Here is a 23,761-nt window from a genome sequence, read left to right on the forward strand (position 1 = left end):
AAATCCCCAAAAATCCTCCAAAAATCCCAAAAATTCCCCACCAATCCTCCAAAAATCCTCGCAAAATCCTCCAAAAATCCACCAAAAACACTCCAAAAATCCCCAAAAATTCCCAAAAAATCCTCCAAAAATGCCCAAAAAGCCTCCAAAAACCCAAAAAGCCTCCAAAAATCCCCAAAAATCCCTCAAAAAACTCCTGAAAATTTGCAAAATTCCTAAAATATCCCAAAAATTGCCAAAGAAGTCCAAAATTGCCAAAATTCCCAAAAATCTCCAAAAACTCCTCCAAAAATCTCAAAAATCCCCCAAAAAATCCCCAAAAAATTCCAAAAAAATCCTCCAAAAAATCTCCAAAATCCACCAAAAATCTCCCAAAATCCTCCAAAAATCCTCCAAAAATCCTCCAAAAATCCACCAAAAATTCTCCCAAAATCCTCCCAAAATTCCCAAAAAATCCTCCAAAAATCCACCAAAAATCCCCAAAAATCCTCCAAAAATCCCAAAAATTCCCCACCAATCCTCCAAAAATCCTCGCAAAATCCTCCAAAAATCCACCAAAAACACTCCAAAAATCCCCAAAAATTCCCAAAAAATCCTCCAAAAATGCCCAAAAAGCCTCCAAAAATCCCCAAAAATCCTCCCAAAATCCCCAAAAATCCCTCAAAAACTCCTGAAAATTTTGCAAAAATTCCTAAAATATCCCAAAAAATTGCCCAAGAAGTCCCAAAAATTTGCCCAAAAATTCCCAAAAATCTCCAAAAACTCCTCCAAAAATTCTCAAAAAATCCCCCAAAAAAATCCCCAAAAAATTCCAAAAAAATCCTCCAAAAATCCTCCAAAAATCCACCAAAAATCCTCCCAAAATCCCCCAAAAATCCTCCCAAAATCATCCAAAAATCCCCAAAAATCCCAAAAATCCTCCAAAAATCCTCCAAAAATCCTCCAAAAATCCACCAAAAATTCTCCCAAAATCCTCCCAAAATTCCCAAAAAATCCTCCAAAAATCCACCAAAAATCCCCAAAAATCCTCCAAAAATCCCAAAAATTCCCCACAAATCCTCCAAAAATCCTCGCAAAATCCTCCAAAAATCCACCAAAAACACTCCAAAAATCCCCAAAAATTCCCAAAAAATCCTCCAAAAATGCCCAAAAAGCCTCCAAAAATCCACCATAAAATCCTCCAAAAATCCTCAAAATTCTCCCAAAATCGTCCCAAAATCCTCCAAAAATTCCTCCAAAAATCCCCCAAAAATTCCCAAAAAATCCTCCAAAAATCCTCCCAAAATCCCCAAAAATCCACCAAAAGTCGTCCAGAAATCTTCCCAAAATCCTCCAAAAACCCTCCAAAAACCCCAAAAAAATCCTCCAAAAATGCCCAAAAATCCTCCAAAAATCCCAAAAAATCCTCCAAAAATCCTCCAAAAATTCCTCCAAAAATCCCCAAAGAATCCTCCAAAAATCCCCAAAAATCCCCCAAAAATCCCCCCAAAAATCCCAAAAAATCCTCCCCAAATCCTCCAAAAATCCCCCAAAAATCCTCCAAAAATCCCCCAAAACCCTCCCAAAATCCCCCAAAAATCCCCCAAATTCCCCAAAATTCCCTGAAAATCCCAGACAATTCCCAGAATTTGGAATTTTTGGGATTCCCAGCCCTGCAGCGTTTGACGAGAGCATCCAGGAGTGCCTGGAGGGCAGAGCAGGCCTGGAGCAAAAGAGCCACAAAAATCCCCAAAAACCCTCCCAAAATCCTCCAAAAATCCTCCAAAAATCCCCCAAAAATTCCTCCAAAAATCCCCAAAAATTCCTCCAAAAATCCCCCAAAAATCCATCAGAAAAACTCCTGAAAACTTCGCAAAAATTCCTAAAAAATCCCCAAAAATTGCCCAAAAAATCCCAAAAATCTCCAAAAATTCCTCCAAAAATCCCCAAAAATTCCTCCAAAAATTCTCAAAAAAATCTCCCAAAAAATCCCCAAAAAATTCCAAAAAAATCCTCCAAAAATCCTCCAAAAATCCTCCAAAAATCCCCCAAAAATCCTCCCAAAATCCTCCAAAAATCCCCAAAAATCCCAAAAATCCACCAAAAACACTCCAAAAATGCCCAAAAATCCTCCCAAAATCCTCCAAAAATTCCCAAAAAATCCTCCAAAAATCCACCAGAAATTCCCAAAAAATCCTCCAAAAATCCACCAAAAATCCCAAAAATCCTCCAAAAATCCTCCAAACATCCTCCAAAAATCCACCAAAAACACTCCAAAAATGCCCAAAAATCCTCCCAAAAACCCCAAAAAACCCTCCAAAAATCCTCCAAAAATCCCAAAAAATCCTCCAAAAACCCTCCAAAAATCCCCAAAAAATCCTCCAAAAATCCCCAAAAATCCTCCAAAAATCCACCAAAACCCTCCAAAAATCCAAAAAAAATCCTCCAAAAATGCCCAGAAATCCCCCAAATCCTCCAAAAACCCACCAAAAATCCCCAAAATCCTCCTAAAACCCTCCAAAAATCCCCAAAAAATTCCCTAAAAATCCCCAAATTCCCAGAATTCCCAAAATTTTTTAATTCCCAGCCCTGCAGCGTTTGACGAGAGCATCCAGGAGTACCTGGAGGGCAGAGCAGGCCTGGAGCAAAAGAGCCACAAAAATCCTCCCAAATCCCCAAAAATCCTCCAAAATCCCCAAAAATCCTCCCAAAATCCCCAAAAATCCTCCCAAAATCCCCAAAAATCCTCCCAAAATCCCCAAAAACCCTCCCAAAATCCCCAAAAATCCTCCAAAATCCCCAAAATCCTCCAAAATCCCCAAAAATCCTCCCAAAATCCCCAAAAATCCCTCAAAAAACTCCTGAAAATTTTGCAAAAATTCCTAAAATATCCCAAAAATTGCCCAAGAAGTCCCAAAAATTTGCCCAAAAATTCCCAAAAATCTCCAAAAACTCCTCCAAAAATTCTCAAAAAATCCCCCAAAAAATCCCCAAAAAATTCCAAAAAATCCTCCAAAAATCCTCCAAAAATCCACCAAAAATCCTCCCAAAATCCCCCAAAAATCCTCCCAAAATCCTCCAAAAATCCCAAAAATCCCAAAAATCCTCCAAAAATCCTCCAAAAATCCTCCAAAATCCACCAAAAATTCTCCCAAAATCCTCCCAAAATTCCCAAAAAATCCTCCAAAAATCCACCAAAAATCCCCAAAAATCCTCCAAAAATCCCAAAAATTCCCCACAAATCCTCCAAAATCCTCGCAAAATCCTCCAAAAATCCACCAAAAACACTCCAAAAATCCCCAAAAATTCCCAAAAAATCCTCCAAAAATGCCCAAAAAGCCTCCAAAAATCCACCAAAAATCCTCCAAAAATCCTCAAAAATTCTCCCAAAATCGTCCCAAAATCCTCCAAAAATTCCTCCAAAAATCCCCAAAAATTCCCAAAAAATCCTCCAAAAATCCTCCCAAAATCCCCAAAAATCCACCAAAAGTCGTCCAGAAATCTTCCCAAAATCCTCCAAAAACCTCCAAAAACCCCAAAAAAATCCTCCAAAAATGCCCAAAAATCCTCCAAAAATCCCAAAAAATCCTCCAAAAATCCTCCAAAAATTCCTCCAAAAATCCCCAAAGAATCCTCCAAAAATCCCCAAAAATCCCCCAAAAATCCCCCAAAAATCCCAAAAAATCCTCCCCAAATCCTCCAAAAATCCCCCAAAAATCCTCCAAAAATCCCCCAAAACCCTCCCAAAATCCCCCAAAAATCCCCCAAATTCCCCAAAATTCCCTGAAAATCCCAGACAATTCCCAGAATTTGGAATTTTTGGGATTCCCAGCCCTGCAGCGTTTGACGAGAGCATCCAGGAGTGCCTGGAGGGCAGAGCAGGCCTGGAGCAAAAGAGCCACAAAAATCCCCAAAAACCCTCCCAAAATCCTCCAAAAATCCTCCAAAAATCCCCAAAAATTCCTCCAAAAATCCCCCAAAAATCCATCAGAAAAACTCCTGAAAATTTCGCAAAAATTCCTAAAAAATCCCCAAAAATTGCCCAAAAAATCCCAAAAATCTCCAAAAATTCCTCCAAAAATCCCCAAAAATTCCTCCAAAAATCCCCAAAAATCCCCAAAAATCCTCCAAAAATCCCCCAAAAATCCACCAAAAATCCTCCAAAAATCCCCAAAAATCCTCCAAAAATCCCCCAAAAATCCACTAAAAACACTCCAAAAATCCACCAAAAATCCTCCAAAAATTCCCAAAAAATCCTCCAAAAATTCCCAAAAAATCCTCCAAAAATCCACCAAAAATTCCCAAAAAATCCTCCAAAAATCCTCCAAAAATCCTCCAAAAATCCCCCAAATTCCCCAAAATTCCCTCAAAATCCCAGACAATTCCCAGAATTTGGAATTTTTGGGATTCCCAGCCCTGCAGCGTTTGAGGAGAGCATCCAGGAGTGCCTGGAGGGCAGAGCAGGCCTGGAGCAAAAGAGCCACAAAAATCCTCCCAAAACCCTCCAAAAATCCTCCCAAAACCCTCCAAAAATCCCCCAAATTCCCCAAAATTCCCTGAAAATCCCAGACAATTCCCTGAATTCGGAATTTTTGGGATTCCCAGCCCTGCAGTGTTTCACGAGAGCATCCAGGAGTGCCTGGCAGGGCAAAGCCGCCCTGGAGCAAAAGAGCCACAAAAATCCTCCAAAAATCCTCCAAAAATCCTCCAAAAATCCCCCAAAATTCCCAAAAAAATCCCCCAAAAATCCCCAAAAAATTCCCAGAATTCCCAAAATTTTTTAATTCCCAGCCCTGCAGCGTTTCAGCGAGAGCATCCAGGAGTACCTGGCCGGGCAGGGGCAGGGCCCCGACCCCACCGTGCGCGGGGACGCCTTCGCTGCCGACCTGGGGGCGGCTTTCGACACGCTGAGCCTGCAGTGGGGCAGCAGCAGGGACGGCAAGGTGGGAATGGATCGGGATTTATGGGATTTATGGGGTTTATGGGATTGGGATTGGGGTTTGGGACATTGGGATTGGGGTTTGGGACATTGGGATTGGGGTTTGGGGCATTGGGATTGGGGTTTGGGATCAGGGATGGAGCTGCCTTCGACACGCTGAGCCTGCAGTGGGGCAGCAGCAGGGACGGCAAGGTGGGATTGATGGGATTGTTTATGGGATTGTTTATGGGATCAGGGATTGGGGTTTGGGACATTGGGATTGGGGTTTGGGACATTGGGATTGGGGTTTGGGATCAGGGATGGAGCTGCCTTCGACACGCTGAGCCTGCAGTGGGGCAGCAGCAGGGACGGCAAGGTGGGATTGATGGGATTGTTTATGGGATTTATGGGATTGGGATTTATGGGATTGGGGTTTGGGTTTATGGGATTGGGGTTTGGGATCAGGGATTGGGGTTTGGGATCAGGGATGGAGCCGCCTTCGACACGCTGAGCCTGCAGTGGGGCAGCAGCAGGGACGGCAAGGTGGGGTTGATGGGATTGTTTATGGGATTGGGATTTATGGGATTGGGGTTTGGGACATTGGGATTGGGGTTTGGGATCAGGGATTGGGGTTTGGGACATTGGGATTGGGGTTTGGGGTCAGGGATGGAGCTGCCTTCGACACGCTGAGCCTGCAGTGGGGCAGCAGCAGGGACGGCAAGGTGGGATTGATGGGATTGTTTATGGGATTTATGGGATTGGGATTTATGGGATTGGGGTTTGGGTTTATGGGATTGGGGTTTGGGATCAGGGATTGGGGTTTGGGATCAGGGATGGAGCCGCCTTCGACACGCTGAGCCTGCAGTGGGGCAGCAGCAGGGACGGCAAGGTGGGATTGATGGGATTGGGGTTTATGGGATTTATGGGATTGGGATTTATGGGATTGGGGTTTGGGTTTATGGGATTGGGGTTTGGGATCAGGGATTGGGGTTTGGGATCAGGGATGGAGCCGCCTTCGACACGCTGAGCCTGCAGTGGGGCAGCAGCAGGGACGGCAAGGTGGGGTTTATGGGATTTGTGGGATTGTTTATGGGATTGGGATTTATGGGGTTTATGGGGTTTATGGGATTGGGATTGGGGTTTGGGATCAGGGATTGGGGTTTGGGACATTGGGATTGGGGTTTGGGATCAGGGATGGAGCCGCCTTCGACACCCTGAGCCTGCAGTGGGGCAGCAGCAGGGACAGCAAGGTGGGATTGATGGGGTTTGTGGGATTTATGGGATTGGGATTTATGGGATTGGGGTTTGGGTTTATGGGATTGGGGTTTGGGATCAGGGATTGGGGTTTGGGATCAGGGATCGGGGTTTGGGATCAGGGATGGAGCCGCCTTCGACACCCTGAGCCTGCAGTGGGGCAGCAGCAGGGACGGCAAGGTGGGATTGATGGGATTGTTTATGGGATTGTTTATGGGATTGGGATTTATGGGATTGGGATTTATGGGATTGGGACATTGGGATCAGGGATGGAGCTGCCTTCGACACGCTGAGCCTGCAGTGGGGCAGCAGCAGGGACGGCAAGGTGGGATTGATGGGATTGTTTATGGGATTGGGATTTATGGGATTGGGGTTTGGGACATTGGGATTGGGGTTTGGGATCAGGGATTGGGGTTTGGGATCAGGGATGGAGCCGCCTTCGACACGCTGAGCCTGCAGTGGGGCAGCAGCAGGGACGGCAAGGTGGGATTGATGGGATTGTTTATGGGATTTATGGGATTTATGGGATTGGGATTGGGATTGGGGTTTGGGATCAGGGATTGGGGTTTGGGGCATTGGGATTGGGGTTTGGGACATTGGGATTGGGGTTTGGGATCAGGGATTGGGGTTTGGGATCAGGGATTGGGGTTTGGGGCATTGGGATTGGGGTTTGGGATCAGGGATGGAGCCGCCTTCGACACCCTGAGCCTGCAGTGGGGCAGCAGCAGGGACAGCAAGGTGGGATTTATGGGATTGTTTATGGGATTTATGGGATTGGGATTTATGGGATTGGGGTTTGGGTTTATGGGATTGGGGTTTGGGATCAGGGATTGGGGTTTGGGACATTGGGATTGGGGTTTGGGATCAGGGATGGAGCCGCCTTCGACACGCTGAGCCTGCAGTGGGGCAGCAGCAGGGACGGCAAGGTGGGATTGATGGGATTTGTGGGATTTATGGGATTGGGATTTATGGGATTGGGGTTTGGGTTTATGGGATTGGGGTTGGGATCAGGGATTGGGGTTTGGGGCATTGGGATTGGGGTTTGGGATCAGGGATTGGGGTTTGGGATCAGGGATTGGGGTTTGGGATCAGGGATGGAGCCGCCTTCGACACGCTGAGCCTGCAGTGGGGCAGCAGCAGGGACAGCAAGGTGGGATTGATGGGATTTGTGGGATTTATGGGATTGGGATTTATGGGGTTTATGGGGTTTATGGGATTGGGATTGGGGTTTGGGATCAGGGATCGGGGTTTGGGATCAGGGATGGAGCCGCCTTCGACACCCTGAGCCTGCAGTGGGGCAGCAGCAGGGACGGCAAGGTGGGAATGGATCGGGATTTATGGGATTGATGGGATTTATGGGATTGGGATTGGGGTTTGGGATCAGGGATTGGGGTTTGGGACATTGGGATTGGGGTTTGGGATCAGGGATGGAGCCGCCTTCGACACGCTGAGCCTGCAGTGGGGCAGCAGCAGGGACGGCAAGGTGGGATTGATGGGATTGGGGTTTATGGGATTGGGGTTGGGGTTTATGGGATTGGGATTGGGGTTTGGGATCAGGGATATTGGGATTGGGGTTTGGGATTTATGAGGTTTGGGGTGTTTGGGGTTTGGGGTTGGGGATTGGGTTTGGAATGTTTGGGGCTTTGGATTTGGAGTTTGGGGTTGGGGTTTGGGATTGGAGTTCGGGGTTTGCGGTTGGGGATTGGGGTTTAGGATTTGGAGTTTGGGTTTGGGGTTTGGGGTTTGGGATGTTTGGGTTTGGGATCAGGGATCAGGGCTGGGCACAGAGCTGGGACGGGAAGGTGGGAACGGGGTTGGGATTGGGATTGGGATTGGGACAATGGGATTGGAACATTAAGATTGGGATTGGGACATTGGGACATTGGGACATTGGGATATTGGGACATTGGGATATTGGGATTTGGGACATTGGGACATTGGGACATTGGGATATTGGGATTTGGGACATTGGGACATTGGGACATTGGGATATTGGGACATTGGGATATTGGGATTTGGGACATTGGGCTATTGGGACATTGGGATATTGGGATTTGGGACATTGGGATATTGGGACATTGGGACATTGGGATATTGGGACATTGGGACATTGGGATATTGGGACATTGGGATTTGGGAAGTGGCGATTGGCATTGGAGTTTGGGGTTTGGGTTTGGGATGTTTGGGATGTTTGGGATGTTTGGGATGTTTGGGATGTTTGGGATGTTTGGGGTTTGGGGTTTGGGATCAGAGATGTACCCAGAGACTCAACAGGAAGGTGGGAATGGGGTTTGGGATTGGGATTAGGATTGGGATTGGCATTTGGGGTTTGGAATTGGGGTTTGGGATCGGGGTTTGGGATTGGGTTTAGGATCAGGGTTTGGGATGGGTTTGGGATCAGGCTTAGGATCTGGTTTAGGATCAGGTCTAGGATCACATTCGGGATCAGGTTTGGGATCGGGTTTGGGATCACATTTGGGATCGGGTTTGGGATCACATTTGGGATCAGGTTTGGGATCACATTTACGATCAGGTTTAGGATCACGTTTGGGATCAGGTTTAGGATCATGTTTAGGATCACATTTATGATCAGGTTTGGGATCGTGTTTGAGATGGGGTTTAGGATCAGGTTTGGGATCAGGTTTAGGATCACGTTTGGGATTACCTTTAGGATCACGTTTATGATCTGGTTTGGGATCACGTTTGGGATCAGGTTTGGGATCACATTTATGATCAGGTTTGGGATCGTGTTTAGGATCGGGTTTAGGATCATGTTTGGGATCAGGTTTGGGATGGGGTTTAGGATCAGGATAGGGATGGGGTTTGGGATCAGGTTTGGGATCGGGTTTAGGATCACGTTTAGGATCAGGTTTGGGATCAGGATAGGGATGGGGTTTGGGATCACATTTAGGATCATGTTTGGGATCGTGTTTAGGATCACATTTATGATCAGCTTTGGGATCACGTTTAGGATCCCATTTGGGGTCAGGTTTGGGATCACATTTAGGATCACATTTATGATCAGGTTTGGGATCAGGTTTAGGATCACGTTTAGGATCAGCTTTGGGATCAGGTTTGCGATCAGGTTTGGGATCACGTTTATGATCCCATTTGGGATCACATTTAGGATCACGTTTATGATCCCATTTGGGATCATATTTAGGATCACCTTTAGGATCCTATTTGGGATCACGTTTAGGATCACCTTTAGGATCCCGTTTGGGATCACCTTTGGGATCCCGTTTGGGATCAGCTTTGGGATCCCATTTAGGATCACATTTAGGATCACGTTTGGGATCGGGTTTAGGATCACCTTTAGGATCCCATTTGGGGTCAGCTTTGGATCACATTTAGGATCACGTTTAGGATCCCGTTTGGGATCAGCTTTGGGATCACATTTAGGATCACATTTAGGATCAGCTTTGGGATCACATTTAGGATCACGTTTAGGATCAGGTTTGGGATCACGTTTAGGATCACCTTTAGGATCCCATTTAGGATCAGGTTTAGGATCACATTTAGGATCCCGTTTGGGGTCAGCTTTGGGGTCCCGTTTAGGATCACGTTTAGGATCAGGTTTGGGATCATGTTTATGATCACCTTTATGATCCCATTTGGGGTCAGCTTTGGGATCACATTTAGGATCCCATTTAGGATCACCTTTATGATCCCATTTAGGATCACCTTTAGGATCCCATTTGGGATCCCATTTAGGATCCCCTTTAGGATCCCATTTGGGGTCAGGTTTAGGATCCCATTTGGGGTCAGCTTTGGGATCACCTTTAGGATCCCATTTAGGATCACCTTTAGGATCACCTTTAGGATCCCATTTGGGATCCCATTTAGGATCACCTTTAGGATCCCATTTGGGATCCCATTTAGGATCCCATTTAGGATCACCTTTAGGATCACCTTTAGGATCCCATTTAGGATCCCATTTAGGATCACCTTTAGGATCACCTTTAGGATCACCTTTAGGATCCCATTGGGATCCCATTTAGGATCCCATTTAGGATCAGGTTTAGGATCACCTTTAGGATCCCGTTTGGGCTCAGGACCCGCAGCGTTTCCCCCTTTCCCGTCCCAGCTGCGCCTGGCGGTGCTGGAGGCCCTGGGCCCCATGAGCTCCCTGATCCCCCCGGAGCAGCTGCAGGAGCAGCTCCCGAAGCTCCTCCCCGCCATCCTCGGCCTCTACAGGAAACACCCGGAGCCCTTTTCCCATCTCCAAGGTCTGCAAATTCCTGCCCAAACTTCGGAATTTCCTGCATTTCCACTTTCCCTGAATTTCCACCAAATTTCCCTGAATTTCCACCAAATTTCCCCTGAATTTTGTCCAATTTCCCCTTTTTTTCCCCATATTTTCCCCTCAATTTTCCCCAAATTTTCCATTTTTTCCCTCAATTTTCCCCCAATTTTCCCATATTTACCCCTCAATTTCCCCCAACATTTCCCATTTTTCCCCTCAATTTTCCCCATATTTTCCCTCATTTTCCCCTCAATTCCCCCATATTTCCCCCTCAAATTTTCCCAAATTTTCCCCCTCAATTTCCCCCATATTTTCCCTCAATTTTCCCATCAATTTCCCCCATATTTCCCCTCAATTTCCCCCAACTTTCCCCATATTTTTCCCCAACATTTCTCATATTTTCCCCCCAATTTCCCCCATATTTCCCCCATATTTCCCCTCAAATTTTCCCTAATTTCCCCCATATTTTCCCCTCAATTTCCCCCAATATTTCCCCTCAATTTCCCCAATATTTCCCCCATATTTCCCCCATATTTTCCCCTCAATTTCCCCCTCAATTTCCCCCATATTTCCCCATATTTCCCCCATATTTCCCCCATCTTTCCCCCATATTTTCCCCTCAATTTCCCCCAATATTTCCCCCATATTTCCCCCATCTTTCCCCCATATTTCCCCCATATTTTCCCTCAATTTCCCCCTCATTTCCCCCCTATTCCCCCCAAATTTCCCCCCAATATTTCCCATCTTTTCCTGTCCCTTTGCAGAGCCTGTGCCAGGTGCTGGAGGCCGCCGTGGCTCTGGGCAGCCGCAGTCTGGAGGCGCAGCTGGAGCCGCTCCTGGGGGGCGCTGCTGGCCCAGGTCAGCCCTCCCCTCCCCCTTCCCCTCCCCCTCCCCCTCCCTTCCCCTCCCCCTTCCCCTTCCCCTTCCCCTTCCCCTTCCCCTTCCCCTCCCCTCCCCTTCCCCTTCCCCTCCCCCTCCCCTTCCCCTTCCCCCTCCCCTCCCCCTTCCCCTTCCCTTCCCCTCCCCTCCCCTTCCCCTCCCCTCCCTCCCCTCCCCTTCCCCTTCCCCCTCCCCTCCCCTTCCCTTCCCCTTCCCCTCCCCCTCCCCTTCCCCTTCCCCCTCCCCTCCCCTTCCCCTTCCCCTCCCCCTCCCTTCCCCTCCCCCTCCCCTTCCCTTCCCCTTCCCTTCCCCTTCCCCTCCCCCTCCCCCTCCCCTTCCCCTTCCCCTTCCCCTTCCCCTTCCCCTTCCCCTCCCCCTCCCTTCCCTTCCCCTCCCCCTCCCCCTCCCCTCCCCTTCCCCTTCCCCTCCCCCTCCCCTCCCTTCCCCTCCCCCTCCCCCTCCCCTCCCCCTCCCCTCCCCCTCCCCTTCCCTTCCCCTTCCCCTCCCCCTCCCCTTCCCCTCCCCCTTCCCTTCCCCTCCCCCTCCCCCTCCCCTTCCCCTCCCCTTCCCTTCCCCTTCCCCTCCCCCTCCCCTTCCCCTCCCCCTTCCCTTCCCCTTCCCCTCCCCCTCCCCTTCCCCTCCCCCTTCCCTTCCCCTTCCCCTCCCCCTCCCCTTCCCCTCCCCTTCCCTTCCCCTTCCCCTCCCCCTCCCCTTCCCCTCCCCCTTCCCTTCCCCTTCCCCTCCCCCTCCCCTTCCCCTCCCCTTCCCCTTCCCCTCCCCCTCCCCTCCCTTCCCCTCCCCCTCCCCTCCCCTCCCCTCCCCTCCCCCTCCCCTTCCCTTCCCCTTCCCCTCCCCCTCCCCTTCCCCTCCCCCTTCCCTTCCCCTTCCCCTCCCCCTCCCCTCCCCCTCCCCTTCCCTTCCCCTTCCCCTCCCCCTCCCCTTCCCCTCCCCTCCCCTTCCCCTTCCCCTCCCCCTCCCCCTCCCCTTCCCTTCCCCTTCCCCTCCCCCTCCCCTTCCCCTCCCCCTTCCCTTCCCCTTCCCCTCCCCCTTCCCTTCCCCTTCCCCTTCCCCTTCCCTTCCCCTTCCCCTCCCCTTCCCCTCCCCCTTCCCCTCCCCCTCCCCTTCCCCTTCCCTTCCCCTCCCCCTCCCCTTCCCCTCCCCTTCCCCTTCCCTTCCCCTTCCCCTCCCCCTCCCCCTCCCCTTCCCCCTCCCCCTCCCCTTCCCCTTCCCCTCCCCTCCCCCTCCCTCCCCTCACAATTTCACCGATTCCCCCCAAAACGGCCCCAAATTTCAGCCTTTGCCCGAGATTTCCCCCCCATTTTTGTCACTTTTTGTTTCAGATTTTTTAATTCTTTTTCTGGGATTTTTTCCAGGATTTTACTTGGATTTTTCTAGAAATTTCCTGGATTTTTCCCAGAATTTTTCTGGGATTTTTCTTGCATTTTCCCAGAGATTTGTTCAGGATTTGTCTGGGATTTTTTCCAGAAATTTCCTGGATTTATCTTGGATTTTTCCCAGAATTTTTCTGGGATTTTACTTGGATTTTCTTGGATTTTTCCTGGATTTTTTCCGGGATTTTTCCAGGATTTCTTCGGGATTTTTCTTGCATTTTCCCAGGATTTGTTCAGGATTTTTCTTGGATTTTTTCCAGAAATTTCCTGGATTTATCTTGGATTTTTCCCAGAATTTTTCTGGGATTTTATTTGGATTTTTCCTGGGAATTGTTCTGGAATTTTGCCAGGATTTGTTCAGGATTTTACTTGGATTTTTCTAGAAATTTCCTGGATTTTTCCTGGATTTTTCCCAGAATTTTTCCAGGATTTCTTCAGGATTTTTCTTGGATTTTTTCCAGAAATTTCCTGGATTTATCTTGGATTTTTCCCAGAATTTTCTGGGATTTTACTTGGATTTTTCAGGATTTTTCCTGGAATTGTTCTGGAATTTTGCCAGGATTTTTTCAGGATTTTATTGGATTTTTCCAGAAATTTCCTGGATTTTTTCCCAGAATTTTTCCAGGATTTCTTCGGGATTTTTCTGGGATTTTTCTTGCATTTTCCCACGATTTGTTCAGGATTTTTCTTGGATTTTTTCCAGAAATTTCCTGGATTTTTCTTGGATTTTTCCCAGAATTTTTCTGGGATTTTACTTGGATTTTTCCAGAAATTTCCTGTTTTTTTCTTGGATTTTTCCCAGAATTTTTCTGGGATTTTTCCAGGATTTCTTCGGGATTTTTCTGGGATTTTTCTTGGCATTTTCCCAGGATTTGTTCAGGATTTTTCTTGGATTTTTTCCAGAAATTTCCTGGATTTTTCTTGGATTTCTCTTGGATTTTTTCCCAGAATTTTCTGGGATTTTTCCTGGATTTATCCTGCATTTTCCCAGAAATTTCCTGGATTTCTCTTGGATTTTTTTCCAGGATTTTTCCGGGATTTTTCTTGCATTTTTTCAGGATTTTTTCAGGATTTTTCTTGGGGTTTTTTTCCCCCAGAATTTTTCTGGATTTTTTTTTCTGGGAATTGTTCTTGGAATTTTGCCAGGGATTTTTCTGGATTTTCCCAGCAATTTCCTGGATTTTTCCAGGATTTCACTTGGATTTTCCTGGATTTTTTCTGGGATTTTTCTTGCATTTTCCCAGGATTTTTTCAGGATTTTCCTGGGAAATTCCCAGATTTTTCCTGGATTTTTCTTGGATTTCTCTTGGATTTTTCCCCAGAAATTTTCTGGTATTTTTCCTGGATTTTTACTTGGATTTTTGCCAGGATTTTTCTGGAATTTTTCCAGCAATTTCCTGGATTTTTTTCCGGATTTTTTCAGAACTTTTCTGGGATTTTTCCTGCATTTTCCCAGGATTTTTTTAGGATTTTACTTGGATTTTCTTGGATTTTTTTTCCAGAAATTTCCTGGATTTTTCCCAGAATTTTTCTGGGATTTTTCTTGCATTTTCCCAAGATTTTCTGGGATTTTTCTGGGATTTTTACAGACATTTCCTGGTTTTTTTCTGGGATTTTTCCCAGAATTTTTCTGGGATTTTTCCAGGATTTCTTCAGGATTTTTCTGGGATTTTTACAGAAATTTCCTGGATTTTTCTTGGATTTCTCTTGGATTTTTCCCAGAATTTTTCTGGGGTTTTTCTGGGCTTTTTCTTACATTTTCCCAGGATTTTTTCAGGATATTTTTGAGATTTTTCCAGAAATTTCCTGGATTTTTTTTTTCTTTTTCCCAGATTTTTCTCCGATTTTTCTGAGACTTTTTCCGTGATTTTTCTTGCATTTCCCCAGGATTTTCCCCACATTTTTTCTGGAAATTGTTCTGGAATTTCCCCTGGATTTTTCCAGGATTTTTCCGGGATTTTTCTTGCATTTTCCCAGGATTTTTCCAGAAATTTCCTGTTTTTTTCCCAGAAGTTTTCTGGGATTTTTCTGGGATTTTTCTGGGATTTTTCCTGGATTTTTCCCTGATTTTTCCCTGTTTTTCCCAGCCTTTTCCCTGTTCTTTTCCCTGCATTTTCCCCTGATTTTCCCCTGATGTTTCCCTGTTTTTCCCCTGATTTTTCCCTGTTTTTTTCCCCTGTTTTTCCCCTGTTTTTTCCCTCTTTTTCCCCTGTTTTCCCCCTGATTTTCCCCCGGTTTTTCCCTGATTTTTCCCTGATTTTCCCTGTTTTTCCCTGTTTTTCCCCTGATTTTTCCCTCTTTTTTCCCCTGATTTTCCCCTGATTTTTCCCTGTTTTTTCCCCTCTTTTTCCCCTGATTTTCCCCTGATTTTCCCCTGATTTTTCCCTGATTTTCCCCTGATTTTTCCCTGTTTTTTTCCCTGTTTTCCCTGATTTTCCCCTGATTTTCCCCTGATTTTCCCCTGATTTTCCCCTGATTTTCCCTGATTTTCCCCTGATTTTCCCCTGTTTTTTCCCCTGATTTTCCCCTGATTTTCCCCTGATTTTTCCCCTGATTTTCCCCTGATTTTCCCCCTCTTTTTTCCCCTGTTTTTCCCCTCTTTTTCCCCGATTTTTCCCTGATTTTCCCCTGATTTTCCCCTGTTTTTTCCCCTGATTTTCCCCTGATTTTCCCCTGATTTTTCCCCTGATTTTCCCCTGTTTTTCCCCTCTTTTTCCCCTGATTTTCCCGTTTTTTCCCCTGATTTTTCCCCTGTTTTTCCCCTGATTTTTTCCCTGTTTTTTCCCCTGATTTTTCCCCTGATTTTCCCCTGTTTTTTTTCCCTGTTTTTCCCCCTGATTTTTCCCTGATTTTCCCCTGATTTTTCCCTGATTTTCCTTGTTTTTTTCCCCTGTTTTTTCCCTGATTTTCCCCTGATTTTCCCCTGTTTTTCCCCTGATTTTTCCCCTGATTTTTCCCCTGATTTTCCCCTGATTTTTCCCTGTTTCCCCCTGATTTTTCCCCTGATTTTTCCCCTGATTTTTCCCCTGATTTTTCCCCTGTTTTTCCCCTGTTTTTTCCCTGATTTTTCCCCTCTTTTTCCCCTGATTTTTCCCTGTTTTTCCCCTGATTTTCCCCTGATTTTTCCCCTGATTTTTCCCTGTTTTTTTCCCTGTTCTTTCCCTGTATTTTCCCCTGTTTTTCCCTGATTTTTCCCTGTTTTTTCTCCTGATTTTCCCCTGATTTTTCCCCTGATTTTTCCCTGTTTTTCCCCTGATTTTCCCCTGTTTTCCCCCTGATTTTTCCCTGTTTTTCCCCTGATTTTTCCCTGTTTTTTCTCCTGATTTTCCCCTGATTTTTCCCCTGATTTTTCCCCTGTTTTTTCCCTGTTTTTTCCCCTGTTTTTCCCTTGTTTTTCCCCCTGTTTTTTCCCCTCTTTTTCCCCTGTTTTTCCCCTGATTTTTCCCTGTTTTTTCCCTGTTTTTCCTGTTTTTCCCCTGATTTTTCCCTGTTTTTTCCCCTGATTTTCCCCTGTTTTTCCCTGATTTTTCCCTGATTTCCTTGTTTTTTTCCCCTGTTTTTTCCCCTGATTTTCCCCTGATTTTCCCCTGTTTTTTCCCTGTTTTTCCCCTGATTTTCCCCTGATTTTTCCCTGTTTTTTCCCCTGATTTTCCCCTGTTTTTTCCCTGATTTTCCCCTGATTTTTCCCTGTTTTTTTCCCCTGTTTTTCCCTGATTTTCCCCTGTTTTTCCCCTGATTTTCCCTGTTTTTTCCCTGTTTTTTCCCCTGATTTTCCCCTGTTTTCCCCTGATTTTATCCCTGATTTTTCCCTGTTTTTCCCCTGTTTTTATCCCTGATTTTTCCCTGTTTTTTCCCTGATTTTCCCCTGATTTTCCCCTGATTTTCCCCTGTTTTTTCCCCTGTTTTCCCCTGATTTTTCCCTGTATTTTCCCCTCAGATCTGCGCCCCAGCCGATCCCAAGCTCCCCACGAGCAGCAAGAACCACACGGAGCTGCTGCGCTGCTTCTCCGTCCTGGGTGAGCAACCCCCAAAACCCCCAAAACCCCCAAAATCCCAAAATCCCAAAATCCCCCAAATTCCCAACATTCCCAACATTCCCGAGACTTTTCCAGACCACCTAGAGCTGGGGAAACCCCCAAAAATCCCAATTTTCCCCCTTTTTTCCCCCTTTTCCACCCAGTCTTTTGCATTTTCCCCCAATTTTCCCCCTTTTTTCTCTCTTTTTCCTCCCACATTTTTCCACATTTTTGCCCCAATTTTCCCCCAGTTTTCCCCTCAATTTTTTCCAATTTCCCCCCAAATTTCCCCCCATTTCCCCCTTTTCCTCTCTTTTTTCCTCCCATATTTTTTCCATATTTTTCCCTGTACTTTTTACATTTTCCCCCCTTTTCCCCCAATTTTCCCCCAATTTTCCCCCAATTTCCCCCAAATTTCTCCCCTTTTCCTCTTTTTTCCTCCCATATTTTTTCCATATTTTTCCCATACTTTCCTACATTTCCCCCCAATTTCCCCCAATTTTCCCCCATTTACTCCCCAATTTTGCCCCAATTTTCCCCCAATTTCCCCCCATTTCCCCCCAATTTTCCCCATTTTCTCCCCAATTTTCCCCAATTTCCCCCCAATTTTCGCCCCTTTTTTTTCCAGTTTTTCTCAGATTTCCCTCCCATATTTTTTCCATATTTTCTCCCAATTTCCCCCCACTTCCCCCTATTTTTCCCCCCAATTTTTTCCCTCAATTTTCCCCATTTCCCTCCTTTTTTTTGCCATGTTTTTTTTCTCTCTCCCATATTTTACAACATTTTCCCCCAATTTCCCCCACTTTTTTCCCCCAGGATTTCTCTATATTTTTCCTCTTTTCCCCCCCAATTTTCCCCCAAAATTCAAGATTTTTCCCAAAATTCCCAAATTTCCCCCCATTCCCAGTGTGTCCTTCCCAGAGCGGCTCCAACTCCCAAAAATCCCTGATTTCCCCCAAAATTCCACAAATTTCCCCCAAAATTCCCTGAATTTCCCCCAAAATCCACAATTTCCCCCCAGAATTCCATTTCTTTTCTCAAATACCATTATTTTCCCCAAAAATCCCTGGATTTTTCTCCAAAATTCCACCATTTCCCCCAAAATCCTGGATTTTCTTCCAAAAACCTTTGATTTTTCCCCCAAAATTCCTGGATTTCCTTCAAAAATCCACAAATTTTCCCCCAAATTTCTTTGAATTTTCCCCCTGAAATTCCACAATTTCCCCTCAAGATCCCCTGATTTTTCCCCCAATCCTGGAATTCCCCCCAAAATTCCCGATTTTTCCCAAAATTCCAAGATTTTCCCCCAAAAATTCACAATATCCCCCAAAAATTCCAAAATTTCCCTCAAATTTCCTTGACTTTTCCCTGCAAAATTCCACAATTTTCCCCCAAGATCCCATTAATTTTCCCCAAAATTTCCCTGAATTTTCCCAAAAATTCCACAAATTCCCCCCAAAATTCCATAATTTTGTCACCCTAAATTTCTTGAATTTCCCCCCCAAAACTTTCTTGTTTCTCCCAAAAATTTCCAATTTTTCACTGCAAAACTCCCGGTTTTTCCCCAAAAATTCCACAAATTCCCCCCCAAAATTCCACAATTTTCACCCTAAATTCCCTGAATTTCCCCCAAAATTTCCACATTTCCCCAAAATTTCCAATTTTTTACCACAAAACTCCCATTTCCCCCCACAATTCTTTTTTTTCCCAAAATTCCCTGAATTTTCCCCAAAAATTCCACAAATTTCCCCCAACATTCCATAATTTCCACCCTAAATTTCTTGAATTTTCCCCAAAATTTCCAATTTTTCACCGCAAAACTCCCATTTTCTGTTTTTCCCCAAAATTCCCTGAATTTTCCCCAAAAATTCCACAACCTCCCCCCAGAATTCCACAATTTCCACCCTAAATTTCTTGAATTTTCCCCCCAAAACTCCATTATTTCTCCCCAAAATTTCCACATTTCCCCAACATTTCCACATTTCCCCAAAATTTCCACTTTTTCACCACAAAACTCCCGGGTTTTCCCCTCAATTTTCCACAAAAATTCCACAAATTCCCCCCAAAATTCCATAATTTTTTCACCCTAAATTTCTTGAATTTCCCCCCAAAACTTTCTTGTTTCTCCCAAAAATTTCCGATTTTTCACTGCAAAACTCCGGTTTTCCCCAAAAATTCCACAAATTCCCCCCAAAATTCCCACAATTTTCACCCTAAATTCCCTGAATTTCCCCCAAAATTTCCACATTTCCCCAAAATTTCCAATTTTTCACCACAAAACTCCCATTTCCCCCCACAATTCTCTGTTTTTCCCCAAAATTTGCTGAATTTTCCCCAAAAATTCCACAAATTTCCCCCAACATTCCATAATTTCCACCCTAAATTTCTTGAATTTTCCCCAAAATTTCCAATTTTTCACCGCCAAACTCCCATTTTCTGTTTTTCCCCAAAATTCCCTGAATTTTCCCCAAAACTTCCACAACCTCCCCCCAGAATTCCACAATTTTCACCCTAAATTTCTTGAATTTTCCCCCCAAAACTCCATTATTTCTCCCCAAAATTTCCACATTTCCCCAACATTTCACAGATTTTCCCTCCAAAACTCCCGGACGTTCCCAACATTCCCTGATTTCCCCCCAAAATTTCCCATTATTTTTCTCCAAAGTCCCTGAATTTCCCCCAAAATTCCACCCTTTAGTCCCCAAAATTCCGGGATTTTTCCTCCAAAATTTCACCTCTTGTCCCCCAAATCCCCTGAATTTTTCCCCCAAAATTCCCGGATTTTCCCTCAGAATTCCCGGATTTTCCCTCCAAATCCCATTCTCTTCCCCTGAAATTCCCGTATTTTCCCAAAATCCCATTATTTTCCCCCAAAATTCCACAAGTTTTCTGCAAATTTCCACATTTTCCCCCAAATTCTCTGATTTTCCCCCAAAATTTGCCGGGTTTTAATTGCAAATCCTGGCATTTCTCCCCAAAAATTCCACATTTTTCCCCAAAAATTCCACATTTTCCCCCAAAAATTCCACATTTCCCCCAAAAATTCCACATTTTCCCCAAAAATTCCACATTTCCCCAAAAAATTCCACATTTTCCCCAAAAATTCCACATTTTCCCCAAAAATTCCCATCGTTTCTCCCCAAATCCTCGGATTTTTCCCCAAAACTTCCACAAATTCCTCCAAAATTCCATATTTTTCACACTAAATTTCTTGAATTTCCCCCCAAAACTCCATTATTTCTCCCCAAAATTTCCACATTTCCCCAAAATTTCCACATTTCCCCAAAATTTCCACTTTTTCACCACAAAACTCCCGGGTTTTCCCCTCAATTTTCCACAAAAATTCCACAAATTCCCCCCAAAATTCCATAATTTTTTCACCCTAAATTTCTTGAATTTCCCCCCCAAAACTTTCTTGTTTCTCCCAAAAATTTCCGATTTTTCACTGCAAAACTCCCGGTTTTCCCCAAAAATTCCACAAATTCCCCCCAAAATTCCACAATTTTCACCCTAAATTCCCTGAATTTCCCCCAAAATTTCCACATTTCCCCAAAATTCCAATTTTTCACCACAAAACTCCCATTTCCCCCCACAATTCTCTGTTTTTCCCCAAAATTTGCTGAATTTTCCCCAAAAATTCCACAAATTTCCCCCAACATTCCATAATTTCCACCCTAAATTTCTTGTATTTTCCCCCAAATTTCCAATTTTTCACCGCCAAACTCCCATTTTCTGTTTTTCCCCAAAATTCCCTGAATTTTCCCCAAAAATTCCACAAACTCCTCCCAGAATTCCACAAGTTCCACCCTAAATTTCTTGAATTTTCCCCCCAAAACTCCATTATTTCTCCCCAAAATTTCCACATTTCCCCAACATTTCCAGATTTTCCCTCCAAACTCCCGGACGTTCCCAACATTCCCTGATTTCCCCCAAAATTCCCATTATTTTTCTCCAAAAGTCCCTGAATTTCCCCAAAATTCCACCCTTTAGTCCCCAAAATTCCGGATTTTTCCTCCAAAATTTCACCTCTTTTCCCCAAATCCCCTGAATTTTTCCCCCAAAATTCCCGGATTTTCCCTCAGAATTCTCGGATTTTCCCTCCAAATCCCGTTCTCTTCCCTAAAATTCCCGTATTTTCCCAAAATCCCATTATTTTTCCCCAAAATTCCACAAGTTTTCTGCAAATTTCCACATTTTCCCCCAAATTCTCTGATTTTCCCCCAAAATTTGCCGGGTTTTAATTGCAAATCCTGGCATTTCTCCCCAAAAATTCCACATTTTTCCCCAAAAATTCCACATTTTCCCCAAAAATTCCACATTTTCCCCAAAAAATTCCACATTTTCCCCCAAAAATTCCACATTTCCCCCAAAAATTCCACATTTTCCCCAAAAATTCCACATTTTCCCCAAAAATTCCCATCGTTTCTCCCCCAAATCCCGGATTTTTCCCCAAAACTTCACAAATTCCTCCAAAATTCCATATTTTTTCACCCTACATTTCTTGAATTTTCCCCCCAAAACTCCATTATTCTCCCCCAAAATTTCCACATTTCCCCAAAATTTCCACATTTCCCCAAAATTTCCACATTTCCCCAAAATTTCCACTTTTTCACCACAAAACTCCCGGGTTTTCCCTCAATTTTCCACAAAAATTCCACAAATTCCCCCAAAATTCCATAATTTTTTCACCCTAAATTTCTTGAATTTCCCCCCCAAAACTTTCTTGTTTCTCCCCAAAATTTCCAATTTTTCACTGCAAAACTCCCGGTTTTTCCCCAAAAATTCCACAAATTCCCCCCAAAATTCCACAATTTTCACCCTAAATTCCCTGAATTTCCCCCAAAATTTCCACATTTCCCCAAAATTTCCAATTTTTTACCACAAAACTCCCATTTCCCCCCACAATTCTCTGTTTTTCCCCAAAATCCCTGAATTCTCCCCAAAAATTCCACAAACTCCCCCCAGAATTCTACAAGTTCCACCCTAAATTTCTTGAATTTTCCCCCCAAAACTCCATTATTTCTCCCCAAAATTTCCACATTTCCCCAAAATTTCTGCTTTATCACCACAAAACTCCCATTTCCCCCCCACAATTCTCTGTTTTTCCCCAAAATCCCCTGAATTCTCCCCAAAAAATTCCACAAACTCTCCCGCAAAACTTCCCCGAATCCCTGAATTCCCCCCCTAAAACTCCATCATTTCTCCCCCAAAACTCCATCATTCCTCCCCTAAATCTCCATCATTTCTCCCCAAACCCAGTCATTTCTGCCCCAAACTCTCCCCATTTCCCCCGAATTTCCCAGATTTCCGCAGAATTTCCCAGCTTTTCCCAAAATCCCGGTTTTTCCCCCATTTCGCAGCTCGCCCGTTCCCGGAGCGCCTCACGCAGTGGCTGCTGCCGCGCCTGGAGTGCAGTTCCGAGCGCCACCGCGTGGGGGCGCTGCTGCTGCTGCGCCACCTCCTCAACAGCGCCCGTCAGTGCCGCCCTCGGGGCGTTCCAGTGGGGTTTTTATGGGGTCTTTATGGGGTTTTTATGGGGTTTGTAATGGGGATTTATGGGGTTTTTATGGGGTCTTTATGGGGGTTTTTAGGGGCTTTATGGGGCTTTTATGGGGTTTGTAATGGGGATTTATTAGGGGCTTTATGGGGTTTGTAATGGGGTTTTTAATGGGGATTTCTTAGGGGCTTTATGGGATTTTTATGGGGTTTTTATGGGGTTTTAATGGGGATTCATTAGGGGCTTTATGGGGTTTTTAATGGGGATTTTATGGGGTTTTTAATGGGGATTTATTAGGGGCTTTATGGGGTTTTTAATGGGGATTTATTAGGGGATTTATGGGGCTTTTATGGGGTTTTTAATGGGGATTTCTTAGGGGCTTTATGGGGTTTTTAATTGGGATTTTATGGGGGTTTTAATGGGATTTATTAGGGGCTTTATGGGGTTTTTATGGGGTCTTTATGGGGTTTTTTAGGGGCTTTATGGGGCTTTTATGGGGTTTTTAATGGGGATTTATTAGGGGCTTTATGGGGTTATTAATGGGGATTTATTAGGGGCTTTATGGGGTTTTTATGGGGTTTTTATGGGGGTTTTAATGGGGATTTATCAGGGGCTTTATGGGGTTTTTAATGGGGATTCAATAGGGGCTTTATGGGTTTTAATGGGGATTTATTAGGGGCTTAATGGGGTTTGTAATGGGGATTTATCAGGGGCTTTATGGGGTTTTTATGGGGTTTGTAATGGGGATTTATTAGGGGCTTAGTGGGGTTTGTAATGGGGATTTATTAGGGGCTTTATGGGGTTTATATGGGGTTTTTATTGGGGTTGTAATGGGGATTTATTAGGGGCTTGATGGGGTTTGTAATGGGGTTTGTAATGGGGATTTATTAGGGCTTTATGGGGTTTTTATGGGGTTTATCAGGGGCTTTATGGGGTTTGTAATGGGGATTTATTAGGGGCTTTATGGGGTTTTTAATTGGGGTTTTATGGGGTTTTTAATGGGGATTTATTAGGGGCTTTATGGGGTTTATATGGGGTTTTTATTGGGGTTGTAATGGGGATTTCTTAGGGGCTTTATGGAGTTTTTAATTGGGATTTTATGGGGGTTTTAATGGGGATTTATTAGGGGCTTTATGGGTTTTTATGGGGTCTTTATGGGGTTTATTAGGGGTTTTATGGGGTTTTTATGGGGTCTTTATGGGGGTTTTTAGGGGCTTTATGGGGCTTTTATGGGGTTTGTAATGGGGATTTATTAGGGGCTCTATGGGGTTTGTAATGGGGATTTATTAGGGGCTTTATGGGGTTTGTAATGGGGTTTTTAATGGGGATTTCTTAGGGGCTTTATGGGATTTTTATGGGGTTTTTATGGGGGTTTTAATGGGGATTCATTAGGGGCTTAATGGGGTTTTTATGGGGCTTTATGGGGTTTTAATGGGGATTCAATAGGGGCTTTATGGGGTTTGTAATGGGGATTTATCAGGGGCTTTATGGGGTTTTTAATGGGGATTTATTAGGGCCTTAATGGGGTTTTTATGGGGTTTTTAATGGGGATTCATTAGGGGCTTTATGGGGTTTTATGGT

At 44.7% G+C, this 23,761-nt stretch overlaps 1 protein-coding gene across 1 annotated transcript in view; it reads left to right on the plus strand.

The window, feature by feature from the left end:
• The window catches only part of LOC136569814 (maestro heat-like repeat-containing protein family member 1), a 54,767-nt gene that overhangs the window by 22,484 nt on the left and 8,522 nt on the right, over window positions 1-23,761 (plus strand). Inside the window, exons 6-10 of the mRNA XM_066570177.1 lie at window positions 4,771-4,922; window positions 10,239-10,380; window positions 11,162-11,255; window positions 16,605-16,683; window positions 22,044-22,157. Of these exons, the coding sequence (XP_066426274.1) occupies window positions 4,771-4,922; window positions 10,239-10,380; window positions 11,162-11,255; window positions 16,605-16,683; window positions 22,044-22,157 (581 nt within the window). The remainder of the gene's footprint in view (window positions 1-4,770; window positions 4,923-10,238; window positions 10,381-11,161; window positions 11,256-16,604; window positions 16,684-22,043; window positions 22,158-23,761) is intronic.

Source organism: Molothrus aeneus, unplaced genomic scaffold (assembly GCF_037042795.1).
Source record: "Molothrus aeneus isolate 106 unplaced genomic scaffold, BPBGC_Maene_1.0 scaffold_258, whole genome shotgun sequence".
Classification (NCBI taxonomy): Eukaryota; Metazoa; Chordata; class Aves; order Passeriformes; family Icteridae; genus Molothrus; species Molothrus aeneus.